We start from the raw sequence: 15,727 nt of genomic DNA on the forward strand, positions 1-15,727 counted from the left end.
TGCTTTGAACAGTAGTTGTCACCAGACACTTTATAACATAATCACCAGCTGTTAAATTGTTGAAACATCTTTCATTTTCATCATTACCATGATAACTATTCAAGCCGTTTAATACCCAAGTATAATGTTTCTCACCAGATCCTTCTATCGCCTCACACTTAAAGCAATGTTCATAAATTTTCTTTATTTTCACTGTTATTTGAGAGCGAACTGTTAAAAGTAATGTATAGCACTGGTTTTCACTTGCTACAGACTTAGCAATTTTGGTAACACAGTAAAAGAATATACCATCTCCCTGTTCATACCCTTTAAATGTCTGATTAAAAGGCAATGTCCTTGTGTTCCTATATAAATTATACGACTTTATAATGTTGTTTTTCCCTTGGATCCATCCAATTGTCATTTGATATTTAATATTATTTTTTCTTATTAGTTTCACCTTACATTTGATTGTTATCGGTTCACCTTCTATGATGTACTCTATTAAGTCTTCACAGGCAATTCTCCAGTTAGTATCTTGCGTATCCTTTCTTTTGACACGGGAAGGAATCAGAAAGTATTGATTATCATCATCTTGGCAGGTATAAATTCCAGCATTTTGTTGTACATTGAAAGAGATGAACAGTTCACATGTTACTTTTAACTTTGGAGAATTTTGTTTTAAAACATTGTTGCCAACACTATATGTACTAGACACATTATACTCTTTACTTTACTGTATGATCTTCACAGGTTGCATCCCATTTTCGTTGAAATAATACTGTGAATCAAACTCAACATCCTGTTCTTCTGCTGTAACATCTCTGATAAACAGCAAACTGATAAACACTATTAGACACAACATCATTTTTGTTAAGTTTAATAAATTGGATTCAACTTCTTGGTTGTTTGATAACTTGGTCTGAGTGAACAGATTCCTGTATTTCAACTGTATGTATTTCTGCTGTGGTTAAACCAAACAAAATATTTTGCAATAAGGAAATAAAAACCTAAAATGTCTGTTTTTAGGTGCCATCTCGTGTAGTTATTTATATTAAAAATAAACTTTACTTTCTATTCCCAAAGTAAACATAATATACTTTTGTTTATGACTCGTTCTGTAACTTTTAACTTTTCAGTTTAAAATACTAAAATACACATCCAAGCTTGAAAAATATATGCCTTCGTAATTGCACTCAGTATTGTGAGCCTATAATTATGTCTGGAAACAAATTTTTCCATTAAACAATTATAAGCAAAGTATTAAATAATACTTATAATTTATCATAATGTCTATCTATATTTTGTTTCATCTTCACGTTGAAGGTTGGAGGTCATGCTTCGCCAGCCGTTTCTATACAATGCTTGCTTTTTTATAACTTTTTGTGTTAATCCATTCTTTGATGTCATCAATCCATTTCTTACGAGATCTGCCCCTTCCTCTTTTACCTTCTATTATTATTATTATATTCTAATGTAACCAAAAAAATTCTTGCTGCAGCAATCATGAAGTAACTGATTGTAGTGGAATCCAAAATAATCACGCACAAACAAAATAGTTTAGTTAACATTGTATTTTAATATTAATGCAAATTCGCTTTTGTAAGACTATTTTTAAATAGTTTAAAAAAAAGAATATTAGCCGAAAACCCAACTATTAGGATTAGCACTTCCAGGGAATAACTTAGTGGACTAAACAAATACAGGAAACACTTAAATATTTAAAAAAAAAGTTAATATATGCACAAATAAAGTGTTAGTTAGATATTACCAAACTGATATATATTTGCTATATTTTGTTATATTTACAACTATTATAATTTCATAAGATTGAAAACGTATTGAAACTGTACTGTGTGTTAGTTTCGGTTGCTAACAGCTACCATGAAAAAAATTCCCATTTTATTTATTTTTAAGTTTAAATCTTTACTTTGCTTACTAATACTTTGTACAGTTCTAAACATTTTCTCAAACTCTGTATATTTATAGTTTAAACAGATTTTTGTTTCTTTAATCTGTGCTTTGGCCTGATGCTAAAATTCTGATCAGGCATCATCATAAAAAAGTCTTTTATGATATGAATCTACATGTAAATGATAGGCTATATAAAATTATTGATTTTTTTTGGTTAAAATATTTTCCAAACAATGCAACACTGTGATGTGTCCTCTCTATGAAACAATGTTCTTTTTTTACTGTGAGTTTCTGAAAAAAGTTATTGTTCCTGATTATTTCTCCAATGTAAAATAATAATGTGGTACTTTAGCATCTTTTTTGCTAACTTCTTCTCTGTGATTGTCTTCATCTGTGTTCTGATCTCTATTGTAGATGTAGTTAGTCTCAGCACTTGTTGCTGTATCTTTAATTGTGTGGTACACTCCATCAGCATGTACTGTAGGTGGAACGTTAGTAGTACTGGCGGAATTCAAAGTGGTGTTGTTTCTCTGATTACTTCCAGCAGATTGTGGAGGATTGCCAGATTTTCTCTTGAGTAGGTAGATGAGAATGAACACCACTATTAAAAGAATCATTGTCGCTGATGCCAGGATTATTGTTAGTTTGTTTGCACTCTCCTGAGCAGTTGCATTAGTTGGCATACTTTGGCATTGATTAGTTGCATTAGTTGGCATTCTGTCTTTCACTGTAAATTTTATCTCATCAGAGCTGCTTTGAGCAGTAGTTGTCACCAGACACTTTACAACGTAATCACCAGCTGTTAAGTTAGTGAAGCATCTTTCATTGCCATGATAATTATTTAAGTTTTGTCCATTTAACATCTAAGTATAATGTTCTTCACCAGATCCTTCTGTAGCCTCACACTTAAAGCAATGTCCATGCATTGTCTTTATTTTCACTCTTAATTGACTAGGGTAAACTTTTAAAAGTAATATATAGCACCGATGGTTTTTATTTTTAAATTTGGTAACACAGTAAAAGAATATACCATCTCCCCGTTCATAACCTTTAAATGTCTGATTAAAAGGAAATGTCTTTGTGTTCTTATATAAATGATATGACTTTGTAATGTTATTTTTCCCTTGGATCCATCCAATTGTCATTTTATAATTGTTGTTTGGTCTTGTTATCTGTTTCACCTTACATTTGATTGTTAGTTCTTCACCTTCTATGATGTACTCTATTAAGTCTTCACAGGCAATTCTCCAATTAGGATCTTGCGTATCCTTTCTTGTGACACGGGAAGGAATCAGAAAGTACTGCTTATCATCATCTTGGCAGGTGTAAATTCCAGCATCTTGTACATTGAAAGAGATAAACAGTTCACATTTAACTCTTGTCAACTTTGATGAGTATCGTTGGAAGTTACTATTGCCAATACTATATGAAACATTATACTCTTTACTTGATGGTATGATCTTCACAGGTTGCATCCCATTTTCTTTAGAATAATACTTTGAATCAAACTCAACATCCTGTTCTTCTGCTGTAACATCTCTGATAAACAGCAAACTGATCATCATCATTAGACACAGCATCATTTTTGTTTATGAATAAGTTTAATGAATTGGTCTTATTGTTTGATAACTTGGTCGAAGTAAACAGATTCCTATTTCAACTGCATCTATTTCTGCTATGGTTAAACCAAACTAAATATTTTGCAATAAGTAGGGAAATCAAAACCTAAAATGTCTTTTTTTAGGTGCCATCACGTGTAGTTATTTATATTAAAAATAAAACTTTACTTTCTATTCCCAAAGTAAACTTAATATACTTTTGTTTATGACTGGTTCTGTAATTTTCAACTTTTGAGATTAAAATACATATCCAAGCTTTAAATATATGCCGTTGTAATTGCACTAGATATTATGACTTTATGTCAGGGAAAAATATTTCCATGAAAAAATTATAAGCAAACTATTAAATAATCATAATTGATCATAATGTCTATCTAAATTTGATTCCATCTTTACGTTGAAGGTTGGAAGTCATGCTTCACTAGCCGTCTCTATCCAATGCTTGCCTCACACATTTTTTATAACTTTTGGTGTTGATCCATTTCTTCCTCTTTTACCTTCTATTGTATTATTAAATTCTAACCAATCAAATATCAATGTCACTTTTTTTTTTAAGTGACAGACTTTTTACATGATGGATCATTATGTGGAGTTGTGGCTTGGTGGTTATGATGCTTGGTGACCAATCTAAGGGTCCTGGGTTCAAGTCCTGTCATGTCAGGATTTTTTCTCATGACAATTTGCAACTCCACTTTCAAAGACTTGTAATAAGTCTTTGTTTATGTAGAGCATCTGTCGTGTGAACATGAGAGCAACCTTTTGGAGGACGGACAGTGATTGAGTTCACTTGTGGTTATCCTTGGCAATTTGCCTAAAATTTAATAAAAACAAAATTTAAAAAAAAAAGAAATTATAAGCTTTATGACCCAATATGATAAAGCAGTAGGCAAATTCAATCATAGTGATAAAAATGTTTTAATTTTTAATGATTCCTAATGACACTATTTAAAAATTACAATTATTTTGTGATCAACAAATTTATTTAATATCTTTCTAAAAATAATAATATACAAATTCTATGTACTATATTACATTAGTAAATACTCTATTTACATTTCAAACATACTTAAACGTTTACAGATTAAAGCATGACAAATTATTGTATATAATTAAAATTCTTGGTGAATTCCATGTTGAAACAAACTGTTCAGTTTGTGCTCTTCTCAATTTGCAGGTTCCTCATTCAAATAGTTTTGTAGGGTTTATGAAAGTTAAAACATTGTTTATTTTACAAATCATTGTCTGAAAAATTGAATTGGAAATGGCTGCGACTTCTGCTTGTAAAATATATATTCCAGATTCCAGATATACTGTAAAGTTCTTCCAAAAACAAGCTACCTGTAACTTCAGGATTTACTTGTAAATTATTTTGTTCGGAGAGTACTATTGGTACAAGTTGTATAGTGACAGCTGGTAATTGTTTGGAACTTGGTAAAGTCTTGTATCATGAATGCAAAGATTTCACCCTTGCAAAACGAGAGAGTCCAAGACGTCGGGGTTGACTCAGAGATATCAGTTTAACACCGCCTAAAGGATTCTCTCCACCTTTAAAGATAAAAACACATAGCATAAATTAATTTTACAATGCAAAATCAAAAGTGTGAACACCACAGTCTGGTATTGAATACATTGTTGTGTTTGTATTGCCCTGTAGCATAATTGTGTAATTTTTTTTTATTATATTTTTATATTATTACTATTATTTATTTCTTATTTACTTATATTTATGCATTGTATTGTTTATTATTATTTGATAAAATCATTATTAGTAGTTATTTTAAAGCTCTCTTAAGCTTATATGGTCTTTTCGATGCTTTGTTCCTATTATTTGAATACTTTGAATTAATCTGTATTAACTTATCAAGTTTGATGCATTGTGGAATATAAACGATTTAATGAAAAAATTGTAGGGCACATTGCTAGGGGTCGTGTGGATGGTGAAATAAGAAGCTGGTTTAGTGAGTGTTCTTTTCCAAATTACTGTAGGTAGGGGTAAGCAAATTTGGGACTGTAATTTTCTATATTTTACCATTGTTGTTTTTAATTATATTTATGTAAAGGGTATTAGGATCCTGCTTATGTTCTAAAGAGTTTATTGTTATTTATTTATTACTTTTTTTTAATTTCTTTATTTGGTAATCAAGGTTAAAAAACAATTAAAACATAGAAAAACAATTGCACGGATAAACAGGCCTTGATTACAAGGAATGCCAAGAAAAGTTAAAAACTTAATTTCACTTGGGTCCTGTAACAAAGAACTGATACAAAAGTACATACAAAATTACAAAAAGATTACTGAAATTTTAGGTAAACAAGCTTTCATTTAAATTCTTAAAACATTTTTGATTGAATATAATTTTAATGTCACATAATAATGTTCCACTTTGACCAAAAATTGGATCGAAAAAAAAAAATATTTATCTGAAAAAATGTAATTCAAAGCAAAAAATAGTCAAATTGGCTGCCAGTCAATTGACTTCAAACTACAAAATAACTAAACCTATTCAAAGTAATATTTAATTAATCTTCATTTTTTATGTTTTTGGGGGACAATATATCTTTAAGTGCAAAAAAACAACTGAACCCATACCAGGAGACATGACTATAGGCTTCCTAACGATCTCTTTTGGTGTGCAGTATGTAGCGGTTTTTGACACACCACTTCTATTAGCTGGTGGTGTGAATCCTCTGCCTATTGTCTTTGTTGGAATCATGGCAGCACTTTTAGTTGGTAATGAAGCTGTCGGAACTCTGCTAACTGAAGTCATTTTACTAGGAGGTGATGCTTTAGTTTTTTTGTCAGCTTTCCCTATATATTAAAATCAAAAATATTATTGAATTTGATGAATCTGTCTAACAAATACATATGTAAACTACAGTAATTTTTCCCAACATGAACCATGACATTTTGCCGATAAACATTGTTTTGAGGAAAGTTGTATAACCGTTTTTTCACAGACGTCTTCCAAAAGCTTAAAAACAGGAAAGAAAGTTGTTAAACCAGTAAAAACAAAACATACCTGTCGTTGGCTTGGATTTCTTGGTAGTATTTTTTTCCTTATTTGCTACAGTTTTCTTTTTAGGTTCCTTTGTCATCTTTTTTGGTTTGGATACTTCATAATCACTTTCGTCACCATCATCAGAAAAGTCACCATCGCTTCCGTTATCCACATCACCTAATAAAAATGTTCTCATTTTATTTAATAATTAGGGATGGTTTTACACTACAATTGCGGTCATTTTTATACCCCATGTGTATGCATGCATGTAGTATAAGAGTAAAGATGTGTACAGCAAACAAACGTACAAATTCTCTCTCTTACAAATATATTCTACAGTGTTAACACTAATTATTACCCATAAAGTGTGGTTTTCCCTAGACCGCGATGTATTGACACAAAGTGCTATATTTCATAATCACAAGGAACTGACAACGCAAAAGTGCTGCAAACATTGCTACAGTATATCAAATCAGTTTGATTTCATGCAAGAACACTGTAAAACACAATAGTACAGCACGTAGCCAAGTACGCTGAATGAACTTATTATTTTTTTTTTTATTCTATGTCTTTAGGCCAAGGATTACCAATAGTAAATTAATCACTGTAATCCCCCTGATAGGTGTATAGTCCTTTTCCGAAAAGACTTGTTCCACCACTAGCGAGTCGGCCTCAAACCCTTGCCATGTTGCTGGCATTTTAGGTACGTTAAACGACGCCCCTGTCTTAAACGCTCGACCATTTGACTCGCCATTTGAACCAGATCGAGTCTACGACAACTGGCGTTGATGTGCAATAATCAGGTTTGATTTCATGCAGACTGTAGCAAACACTGAGGAATCATATGTAAACAAAGATGATTTAAACTAACCAACATGGAAATCATCATCACTATCATCGTCTTGATTCTCTGCTAATGATTTTCTCGGAGCTGAAGCTCTTCTTGATGGTTTGCCGCCCTCTCTGACATCTTCTTCCAATATCTCAATACTTGGTTCATGGGTAGCAACACAGTTCTGATTAAGTTGAGGAGGCTGTATGGATGTTAGTAAAGAATGCGGAGCTGCAACAACTGGTGAGACATTTGCTTTTGATGGTTGTAAATTACTTTCATCTAAAAAAAAAAAAAAAAAGGAGAATTTATTATTATATTTATTTCTGCCATTATTCTAAGAAATGCAACAAGACCCTTTGCCAGTCTACATGCTGAATGTGTATACTTTCAGTAATTCAAAATGTAATCGCACAACAGATTTTACCTGCAAAATATATCATTAAATATTATCTAATACTAATAAGTTTGTATTAGTGATCATTTATTCAAATGTCTTACTTCACATTAAGGTAAATTATGCCCAGTATCGTAGGTAGATTCTGTAATACAGTGTCACACGGACATCACATAATGCCCCTGTATTATGTTAAGGTTAAACCAATGGCTGGGATATTGTATACATTTATATAGGTACAGTACCAAGAATCAGCTAGATTCTTGGAATAGTAATTTCATGTTTTATTGTTTTTATTTTTCAAGTTATAATATGTTAAAGTACACCTTTTTACCATTATTATTGTGAACTACAGCTGCTATTTCATCATTTTCCTTCTGAGATTCTTGCTTTGATAATTCCAACACTTTCTGAATTTCTCTTTCAAATGACTGTTCCTCTAATTTTTCCAATGATATCCTTTTATTTTAAAAATACAGTAAGTACATTAGTTTTCCATGGTTTGGTAAAACATTCCAATTTGTTTTGCACTCAAGTAAAGTTTAATTTATTTGTTCATACCTTTCTCTTTTCTCTGGAAGTTCACTCCTCTTTTCTGCTGCTGTAGATTTCTTCTTTTCATTTTTCAATTTTGTAGTTTTAGTTTGTTTATGATTAGTTGCTTTTTTGTCTACCCTTATTTTTTTAAGTGGTGGTGTTGGAACTTCAAAATCATCTATAGTAGATATAAAATAAAAAATAGAATTAATATATAAATATAAATAAAGTTTTAATTGAATGTTAAAACAGTAGGCTAATAATATTAATAAACAACCTGACCTAAATATGTTTACTTATTATTAATTATTTACACAGCCGACATCAGCTCTTAAAATTGAAATATACTGTATATTTTTGTTGAATACTAGTGTAGTATATTACATTTGCTTAAGCCACAGGATTATTAATAGATGTATAGGCCTAATCAAATAATTTAAAGAATTATAACAAAATAAATTGTTGTTACCATCACTTCCATCTTGTTGAACAAATGATGAATAGTCAATAGCTTTACGCGACCTGAAAGAACAATGGGAAATACAAATAATAAGATAAAAAAGTATACATTAAAAAGCAAACGTCTAAGTTATGCCTAGGCTGACACAACGGGCAGCCAGTTCACTGACACTCTCTGCTCAGGTGGCTGTGAGTGATCTGATCGAGAGAGTGTTGCTGGTTTGGTTAGGCCTAGCCTAAATAGGCCCCTACTTAGCCTAGCTTTGAAGATGGATTTCATTAAACACTGCCTGATAATAAATTATAATATAAAATTTACCTATGAGGTCTACCAAAGTCAGACATTACACAGATAATAATAAAATCAAGTAAAAAACATGAACAGGAATGTGAACCCAAAAACAATAACAAAATCGAACTTCCCGCTCTAGACTCTATAAACCAGACTTCGCTCATCTCTCATGAAAGAGAGGATCAAGATCACGACAGGAAAATAGTCTACTAGGCCTAGGTCAATTAAGGTCAGTAAACATCAACACACTGATTTTTTATGCAAGTTCCAAATAAAACGTTTTTTTAGTGTGAATTTGGTTATCTTTAAGATGGAAAATGAATTCCAGTTTCCATTCAAGTATAAGGGAACATATTCAAAACTGTCAGTTCCTATTAGCTTCCCATTTGACGCAAGTATCGATGAATTTGTAGGCCGGTTAATGACCGCACACAACTTGCCCTGTTTCATTCAATCGGGTAGGTGGTGTACTGCCATGCTATATAGCTAGGCATATGCACGAAAGGTTTTGGTCGTTTCATCCCAATATTAAGATGCATAGTGACTCGTTACTAACTTACTGTCATTCGAGAAACTATGCAGCCATGCATCCATTTAATTAATGTCATGTGAGTGGGGTTTGAAATTTAGGTTTATGATGTTAATTTTGGATATCATAATCATCATTTTTTGTTTTTACAAATGTGTTTTTTTGCAAATTATTTCATTTCAGACCTACAGAACTCGCTGACAAACTTTATTGCCAAAGGGACAGCCAGTTATCATGATTCTTGTGCACAGGAGGCATTGAAAACACTGCAAATTGGTGACGATGATATTGGCAATCTTGCAGAAAAATGGGCGAAGTCGTTCACTCAGGTCTGATATCATTTTGGTTGGAACAACCCAGAATTGAGCTATGTTTAGTATCATTCTATGATTCTTTTTATTTGGACAAATGGCCAAATTAATTGATTGTTAAATAGTGCTTACTATTGCACTCAATGTGACCCACAATTGTTCAATCAAATGACAGGAATTTATTTAGGTGTTATATAATATACATTATTTCACAGGAACATGTTGCATATACTCAAGACTTAAAACCAAAACAAGATGATAACTTCGCTGAGATCTACCACCAGCTGATTCATTCTCCTGCATTAGAGAGTCTTCTAAACTTAGAGCATACTTATGCAATGGCAGTGCAGGATGTCATCTCAAACAGAGACCAGGCAATGGCTAAACTACAGGCTAGGTAACTAAAAGGACTTATTATTGCTTGTGTGTGAATTAGTACTACAGTATGTACAGGAGAAAGTTTACTGATCTTGTTTCAACTACACTACCTTACTATCTTCAGTTTGAACACACACAGTTAGATTTACAGTATCTTTATAGACTACACTACCTTACTATCTTTAGTATGAAAACACACTTAGATTTATTTTTATAAACACTGTACCTTTATTATCTTCCGTCTGAACACACACTTATATTTATCTTTATATAGACTACACCACCTTACTATCTTTAGTCTTAAAACACACTTAGATTTATCTTTATATAGAAGACTACTGTACCTTTAATATCTTCAATCGAACACACACTTTGATTTATTTTATAGACAAGTGAATGAGATGGAAAGAGCTGTGCAGGGACTGGATGTAACACATGATGATTTACAAGTCAATAGACTTGCTGCTCTGCATTTTGAAAACACACAGGTACTGTATTATCTTTTGTTTAGCTTTTAAGAAAAAAGATTCTTTATGTAATTAATAAAATGATAACAGTATTTTCAAAATTCTCACCTGAGAAGTGCCGATAAAAACCATATAATGTATTTCTTTAGGTAGAACCATCAATTACAAGCCCTCTTTATTTTTGGTGTGACTTTTCTAATTTAAAGCTCTGTCAAACTTTATGTGATAAAAAAATGTTATGCGCCTATATACAGACATGACGATGTCATATCACTGCCATATATGGGCATATAACTACCTTATTGGGCACATCACACTTTTTTTTTCAAACTAGTTTGATAGTGTAGACAGCTTTAAATTAGAAAAGTCACACCAAAAAAAAGACACATGATGCCACAATGAATATAAATTCATAAATAAACTTTTTTAAATTTTAAGCTTGCTGAGGCAAAATGGGCAAATGAATTAATTAATCTGCAAACCAATCAGAAACGAGAATTTAAGGAGTGGGTGTATCGTCTAAATGAAGATGTCAAGAACGGTCAAGAAGGTCAAGTGAGGTAAAGTTAGTTGACCTATAATAGTACTTTTAACCAATTTTATACATATTTTATAAATTGAAACGCAATTCAACATTTTTGCTGCCATGTTGTAATCTTTTTGTTTATGAATAAATTCAAATGAATGAAAATAAATGAAATATACAAAAATAAGTTCTGTTACCTAATTTGAAGATTGTTTTAAACTTCCCACAATAAGAAAGAAAACCACACTTGTAGTGTCTAGTAGATGATACTCCCTAAAATAAATAAAAAGATAGTAATACCATAGTGTCTTTTCTTGATTTATTCAGTCGCAAAATCCGAGCAATGTCCGACTCTGCACCGCCACCAGTTGAAGAACAAATCCGAGTGGATGAAAGGAGAATGGAGGAGAGCTTTACAATTCATCTAGGTAAGTTCTTTTCTATTCAGTGGCAGATCCACGATTTTGAAATTTGGAGCCCAGGACCTGAAATGTTAAAATAAGGTGCTGAACTTAACCTACTGTAGTGTCCTATCTTTTACATTTTAAGTTTCAAGCCAGGCCTTCCATTACATCGATTATGTTTCTTCTGTATTTATGTAACCTCCTAGTAGTGGGTTTGTGTCTCACTCTGTTGTGACATCATTCCATTGAAATATTTTCAGGTGCCCAGATGAAAACGATGCATAATTTAAGAATTGTCTGCATGGAGATCCAGGAACTGTGTAAACACAAGCCACTGCGAATAGAGTAAGTGTATTTTTATACTTACCTATATTTGAGTAATAAAAAAGGGAGCTTGTGGGGACCTAGGGCTATGACCTGCACATATTAATATGTTGTTAATCATTGCCTAGAATGTCCACCAATCAAGTAAGAAAGCACATCTCCAATGTTCCTGCATTCACACAATGAATTAACATGGCATAACAAGTTTATTTATTTAAGTGAATGTGAATAAAAATTTTCATATAAAAATTTAAAAAATTAAATGCTTTGCAGTAACACAATAATATATATGTTTAAATTTCAGTGGACGAATCCAACCCCAACCGCAGCGTTTGCAGACAGCCATGTCTCTCTTCTCAAACTCCTTGAGTGGTTTAGTATTACTAGTTGACGATAGAGTAAATACATATACCGGTGTTAAAAGAGGTAAATACACTAATTCAATTTAATACTGTGTACATTCATTTCCTTATACACAGGCATAAAAAGGGTTGTCATAAAATCGAAAATACTGATTGGCTAACTGGAAGTTGATTATTTATTTATTTATTTCAGAATTTGCAACAATATGTCAACAATCAACAGACTTTCACTTCCCAGACTTAGAGACACAGATTCGTGTTGCTCAGCAGTACACAACAAAAGCCAACACAAAACGGCAGCTACGTAAAGCCAACTCAGGTACTAAACTGATTGTTATATTATCTCATTCTCATTGTGAAATAAAGCAAAAACAACAAGTTGATATCAACTTATTTTTATGTATTGATAAATCATAGGTAATAAATATATACAAATAATACACAGGACAAACAATTATGATAACAACTTTAGACAAAGAATTTTAAAATAAATACAATGTGAATGTTTATTTTTTTTGGATCCATCAACTAAAGATAAACTTAACCTCTCAACTATATTTTACTTCTTTATATTTTTTTAAGATTCACCTGCTGGTAGTTGTGCTTCGCCCTCGGATGAAATTTCAAGTAATCTAAAACAAGGTACAAATGGCAAACTGTGTCTAAGCCTGAGGGGTTTCTTTACTGCACAAGGTTGTTGGGCTAGTTAAGCATATTTAATATCAATTGCGCTGTTGTTCTAGTTTGATATGGGCATTTAAGCAAACAATCTTGGTACGTTCAAACCCTTAATCATTGTCTACGGGCTTGCACTCCCACCTAAAAACTTTTTTATTAATATTTTATATTCTTTTATTTTTCCTTTAAATAAATATAATTTGTTTTTCAGGTGATTTTTACATCACAAAACACTCAAATCTAGCACAAGTACATGTGGTCTTTCATCTAGTAACTAATGACAGTGTGAGGGCGCCAGACTTGAATTCAAGACATCCTGTAATAGTGGCTCTACGGAGTGTTCTCAAGTGTTGTGTCGATTTTGATGTTCACTGCATCAGCATTCCACTGCTGCTTGTATATGAAATGCATGAGGTAATAGGACATCAACATGTTCACATTACAATGGCTTAAGGCTTCTTAGCAACATAGAGATATTATAGTGAACTATAATACCTACCTACACTATAGCTTAAGGCTTCTTAGCAACATAGAGATATTATAGTGAACTATAATACCTACCTATACTATAATATTTCCATATTAGCATTTAATAATTATTATGGGTCTCCTTCTATTTTTTTTTATTAAAAGAATAGAATTAATAAATATTCATGAAAACAAGTTGTAATTTAAGGTATACACAATTTAATTACTCTTGGTAGTCTAGCACTTGTCGTCACTTATATCTCACAATGTAATAGGTGATATACACGATGATGGAGAATTCATTACAATTTAAGAGGTCACCTTTAGGTTAAGTTCATTATAATCAAAATATGTATTTAGTGTTGATTTTTTTATTAACAGGATTTAAGATTATAAGGTCACAGTAGGTGACGCCATTTAAACAGCGTCCTCTAGAATCGTACTCTACATTTTTCTACACATTATTCTCTTACAGGAATACAATAAATGCAGAAGTGTCGTGTGCCAAAATGTCTTGGATGTACATTAATCTCTCTCCTCTACAGTATAGAACATAACATATTGAGGGCGCACAACTACTTTCTCTAAAAATAACATTTACTCTATTCTATCCCACAATACTTTTTAAAATTTAACAGTTACACGTTTTTTTAAAGTTCTTTGTCTGTATTCATCAATAGATTTTTTCTTAATACTTTTTTTTGTATTTAGGAAATGACTATTAGTTGGTGTCTAAAGCGAGCAGAGTTGGTACTTAAATGCATCAAAGGTTTTATGATGGAAATGGCGTCATGGAGTGGCAATCAGAGTCGAACTATTCAGTTTATTGTTCCAAAAGTATGTACCTATCCTACTTTTTTTTTTTATTGTTGCTTTTTATTCTAAGAATCCTTTAATATACTTAATTCAGTCTTCAGTTACCTTGATCAATAGATGTTTTATAGAAAGTATGTTTAAGTTCTATATGCGAAAAATTCCCACTAATTTTCGTGTAAATGTGTTTTGTTGGGGACCCCTTTGGAAACAAGCCTTTGGGCTTAAGGGGTTAATTTCTTAAGTTTAATATTTGTATTTTTCTATGTATTTATTTTCATTCAAATATGCTGTTTCATAAATTTTACTGTTCTTGGAAAGCAATAAATATTACTTACTTTTTCATTTACTCACATTAGAAACCTTATTTAGAGGACACCTTTAAGAGCCAACAAATTGTCTCCTTAGTAGAGTGTCCCCTGAATAGTGGTTGACCATAATGTTAAAACATACTGTATTTCCCCATGTTTGTTTCACAGGAAATTTTAAATAGAAATGTCTCCTGAATAGGTGTGTTCAACGTTAGGAGTGAGTCAGAGTGGTCTGGTGTTCTACTGTATTGAAATAATTTTTTGAAAAAAAATCAAAAAAAATTTTAAAATGAATAAAAGAAAAAAATTAAAATCAGTTTTTGTCATAATAAATTTTTAATTCAAACTTATGTTTTGATTTTGTACAGGGTATTGCTGCCGATCTGTTTGAACAGCTGAGCTCTATGCTACCACAGATATTCCGTATGTCAAGAACCGTAGATTTGACAAGACAGTAACTAGATAAAGGCCTAAGCTTTGTTGTTTTTTTTTTTAAAGAAGTTTGAGTGGTTTCATGGGGCGAGTATAGTATAAAAATTATGTAAAAATAATAGCATTAATATAAATTCAGTTATATTATTTATGATAATAATTACAGATTATGCAGAGGAAAATCCCCCCTAAATATGTTGCTGTCATAGAACATATAATGAGCTGGAATGAGTGAAGATATTCTTACATTTACTGCATTAATTTGATTTTGAAAATAAAATAATAATATTTGGTTTACAAATGATGGGAGAACCCACAATTATTAACAACTATTCTTAAAAAGTGTATATTGTATATTTCCATATAAGAATTCAATATAAATAAAAATATTATATAATTAATATTTGGATTTTTGAGTTTTATTTAATTATTTTATCACAGGGTTAATTATTTACTGTATCCTGTAAATTTTAATGAATTCTTGAGTTAGGAAAGTTTTGTATTTTCTTATATGTTCATTACATTCACTAGGCCTACATATAAATTACATATAAGCCTACATTTTTCACAAACAATATTGCAAGACACCTAACAATCCAATAACATACAGTTTACATATAAAGCTTATAAAACAAATAGCTTATCCATGTCGTTGCATGTTAAGGATTCCATTGTATTTATGATACACTGAAAGTA

General features: G+C 31.4%; 2 protein-coding genes across 3 annotated transcripts; one reads left to right on the plus strand and one right to left on the minus strand.

The window, feature by feature from the left end:
- Nucleotides 1–4,483: 4,483 nt before the first annotated feature.
- On the minus strand, nucleotides 4,484–9,150 carry LOC140054934 (uncharacterized). Its single transcript, XM_072100065.1, has 8 exons — nucleotides 9,056–9,150; nucleotides 8,747–8,799; nucleotides 8,302–8,455; nucleotides 8,075–8,199; nucleotides 7,383–7,625; nucleotides 6,533–6,688; nucleotides 6,103–6,321; nucleotides 4,484–5,057 (listed from the first exon to the last, which is right to left on the minus strand). Exons 1-8 carry the CDS (start codon nucleotides 9,079–9,081, stop codon nucleotides 4,957–4,959), a joined length of 1,077 nt encoding a protein of 358 aa, XP_071956166.1. The 5' UTR covers nucleotides 9,082–9,150; the 3' UTR covers nucleotides 4,484–4,956.
- On the plus strand, nucleotides 8,660–15,385 carry LOC140054933 (FERRY endosomal RAB5 effector complex subunit 3-like). 2 transcript variants are annotated; one of them, XM_072100064.1, is made up of 13 exons: nucleotides 8,660–9,257; nucleotides 9,741–9,886; nucleotides 10,084–10,265; nucleotides 10,635–10,734; nucleotides 11,152–11,273; nucleotides 11,567–11,667; nucleotides 11,904–11,988; nucleotides 12,272–12,393; nucleotides 12,523–12,648; nucleotides 12,912–12,971; nucleotides 13,219–13,421; nucleotides 14,187–14,312; nucleotides 14,968–15,384. In XM_072100064.1, exons 3-13 carry the CDS (start codon nucleotides 10,207–10,209, stop codon nucleotides 15,055–15,057), a joined length of 1,194 nt encoding a protein of 397 aa, XP_071956165.1. In that variant the 5' UTR covers nucleotides 8,660–9,257; nucleotides 9,741–9,886; nucleotides 10,084–10,206; the 3' UTR covers nucleotides 15,058–15,384. The 2 variants fall into 2 exon arrangements, with proteins under 2 accessions (XP_071956165.1, XP_071956164.1); XM_072100063.1 differs by lacking the exon at nucleotides 8,660–9,257 and adding an exon at nucleotides 9,269–9,486 and having other exon boundaries at nucleotides 14,968–15,385.
- The last annotated feature ends 342 nt before the right edge of the window (nucleotides 15,386–15,727 follow it).

This window comes from Antedon mediterranea, chromosome 7, assembly GCF_964355755.1.
Source record: "Antedon mediterranea chromosome 7, ecAntMedi1.1, whole genome shotgun sequence".
Lineage (NCBI taxonomy): Eukaryota > Metazoa > Echinodermata > Crinoidea > Comatulida > Antedonidae > Antedon > Antedon mediterranea.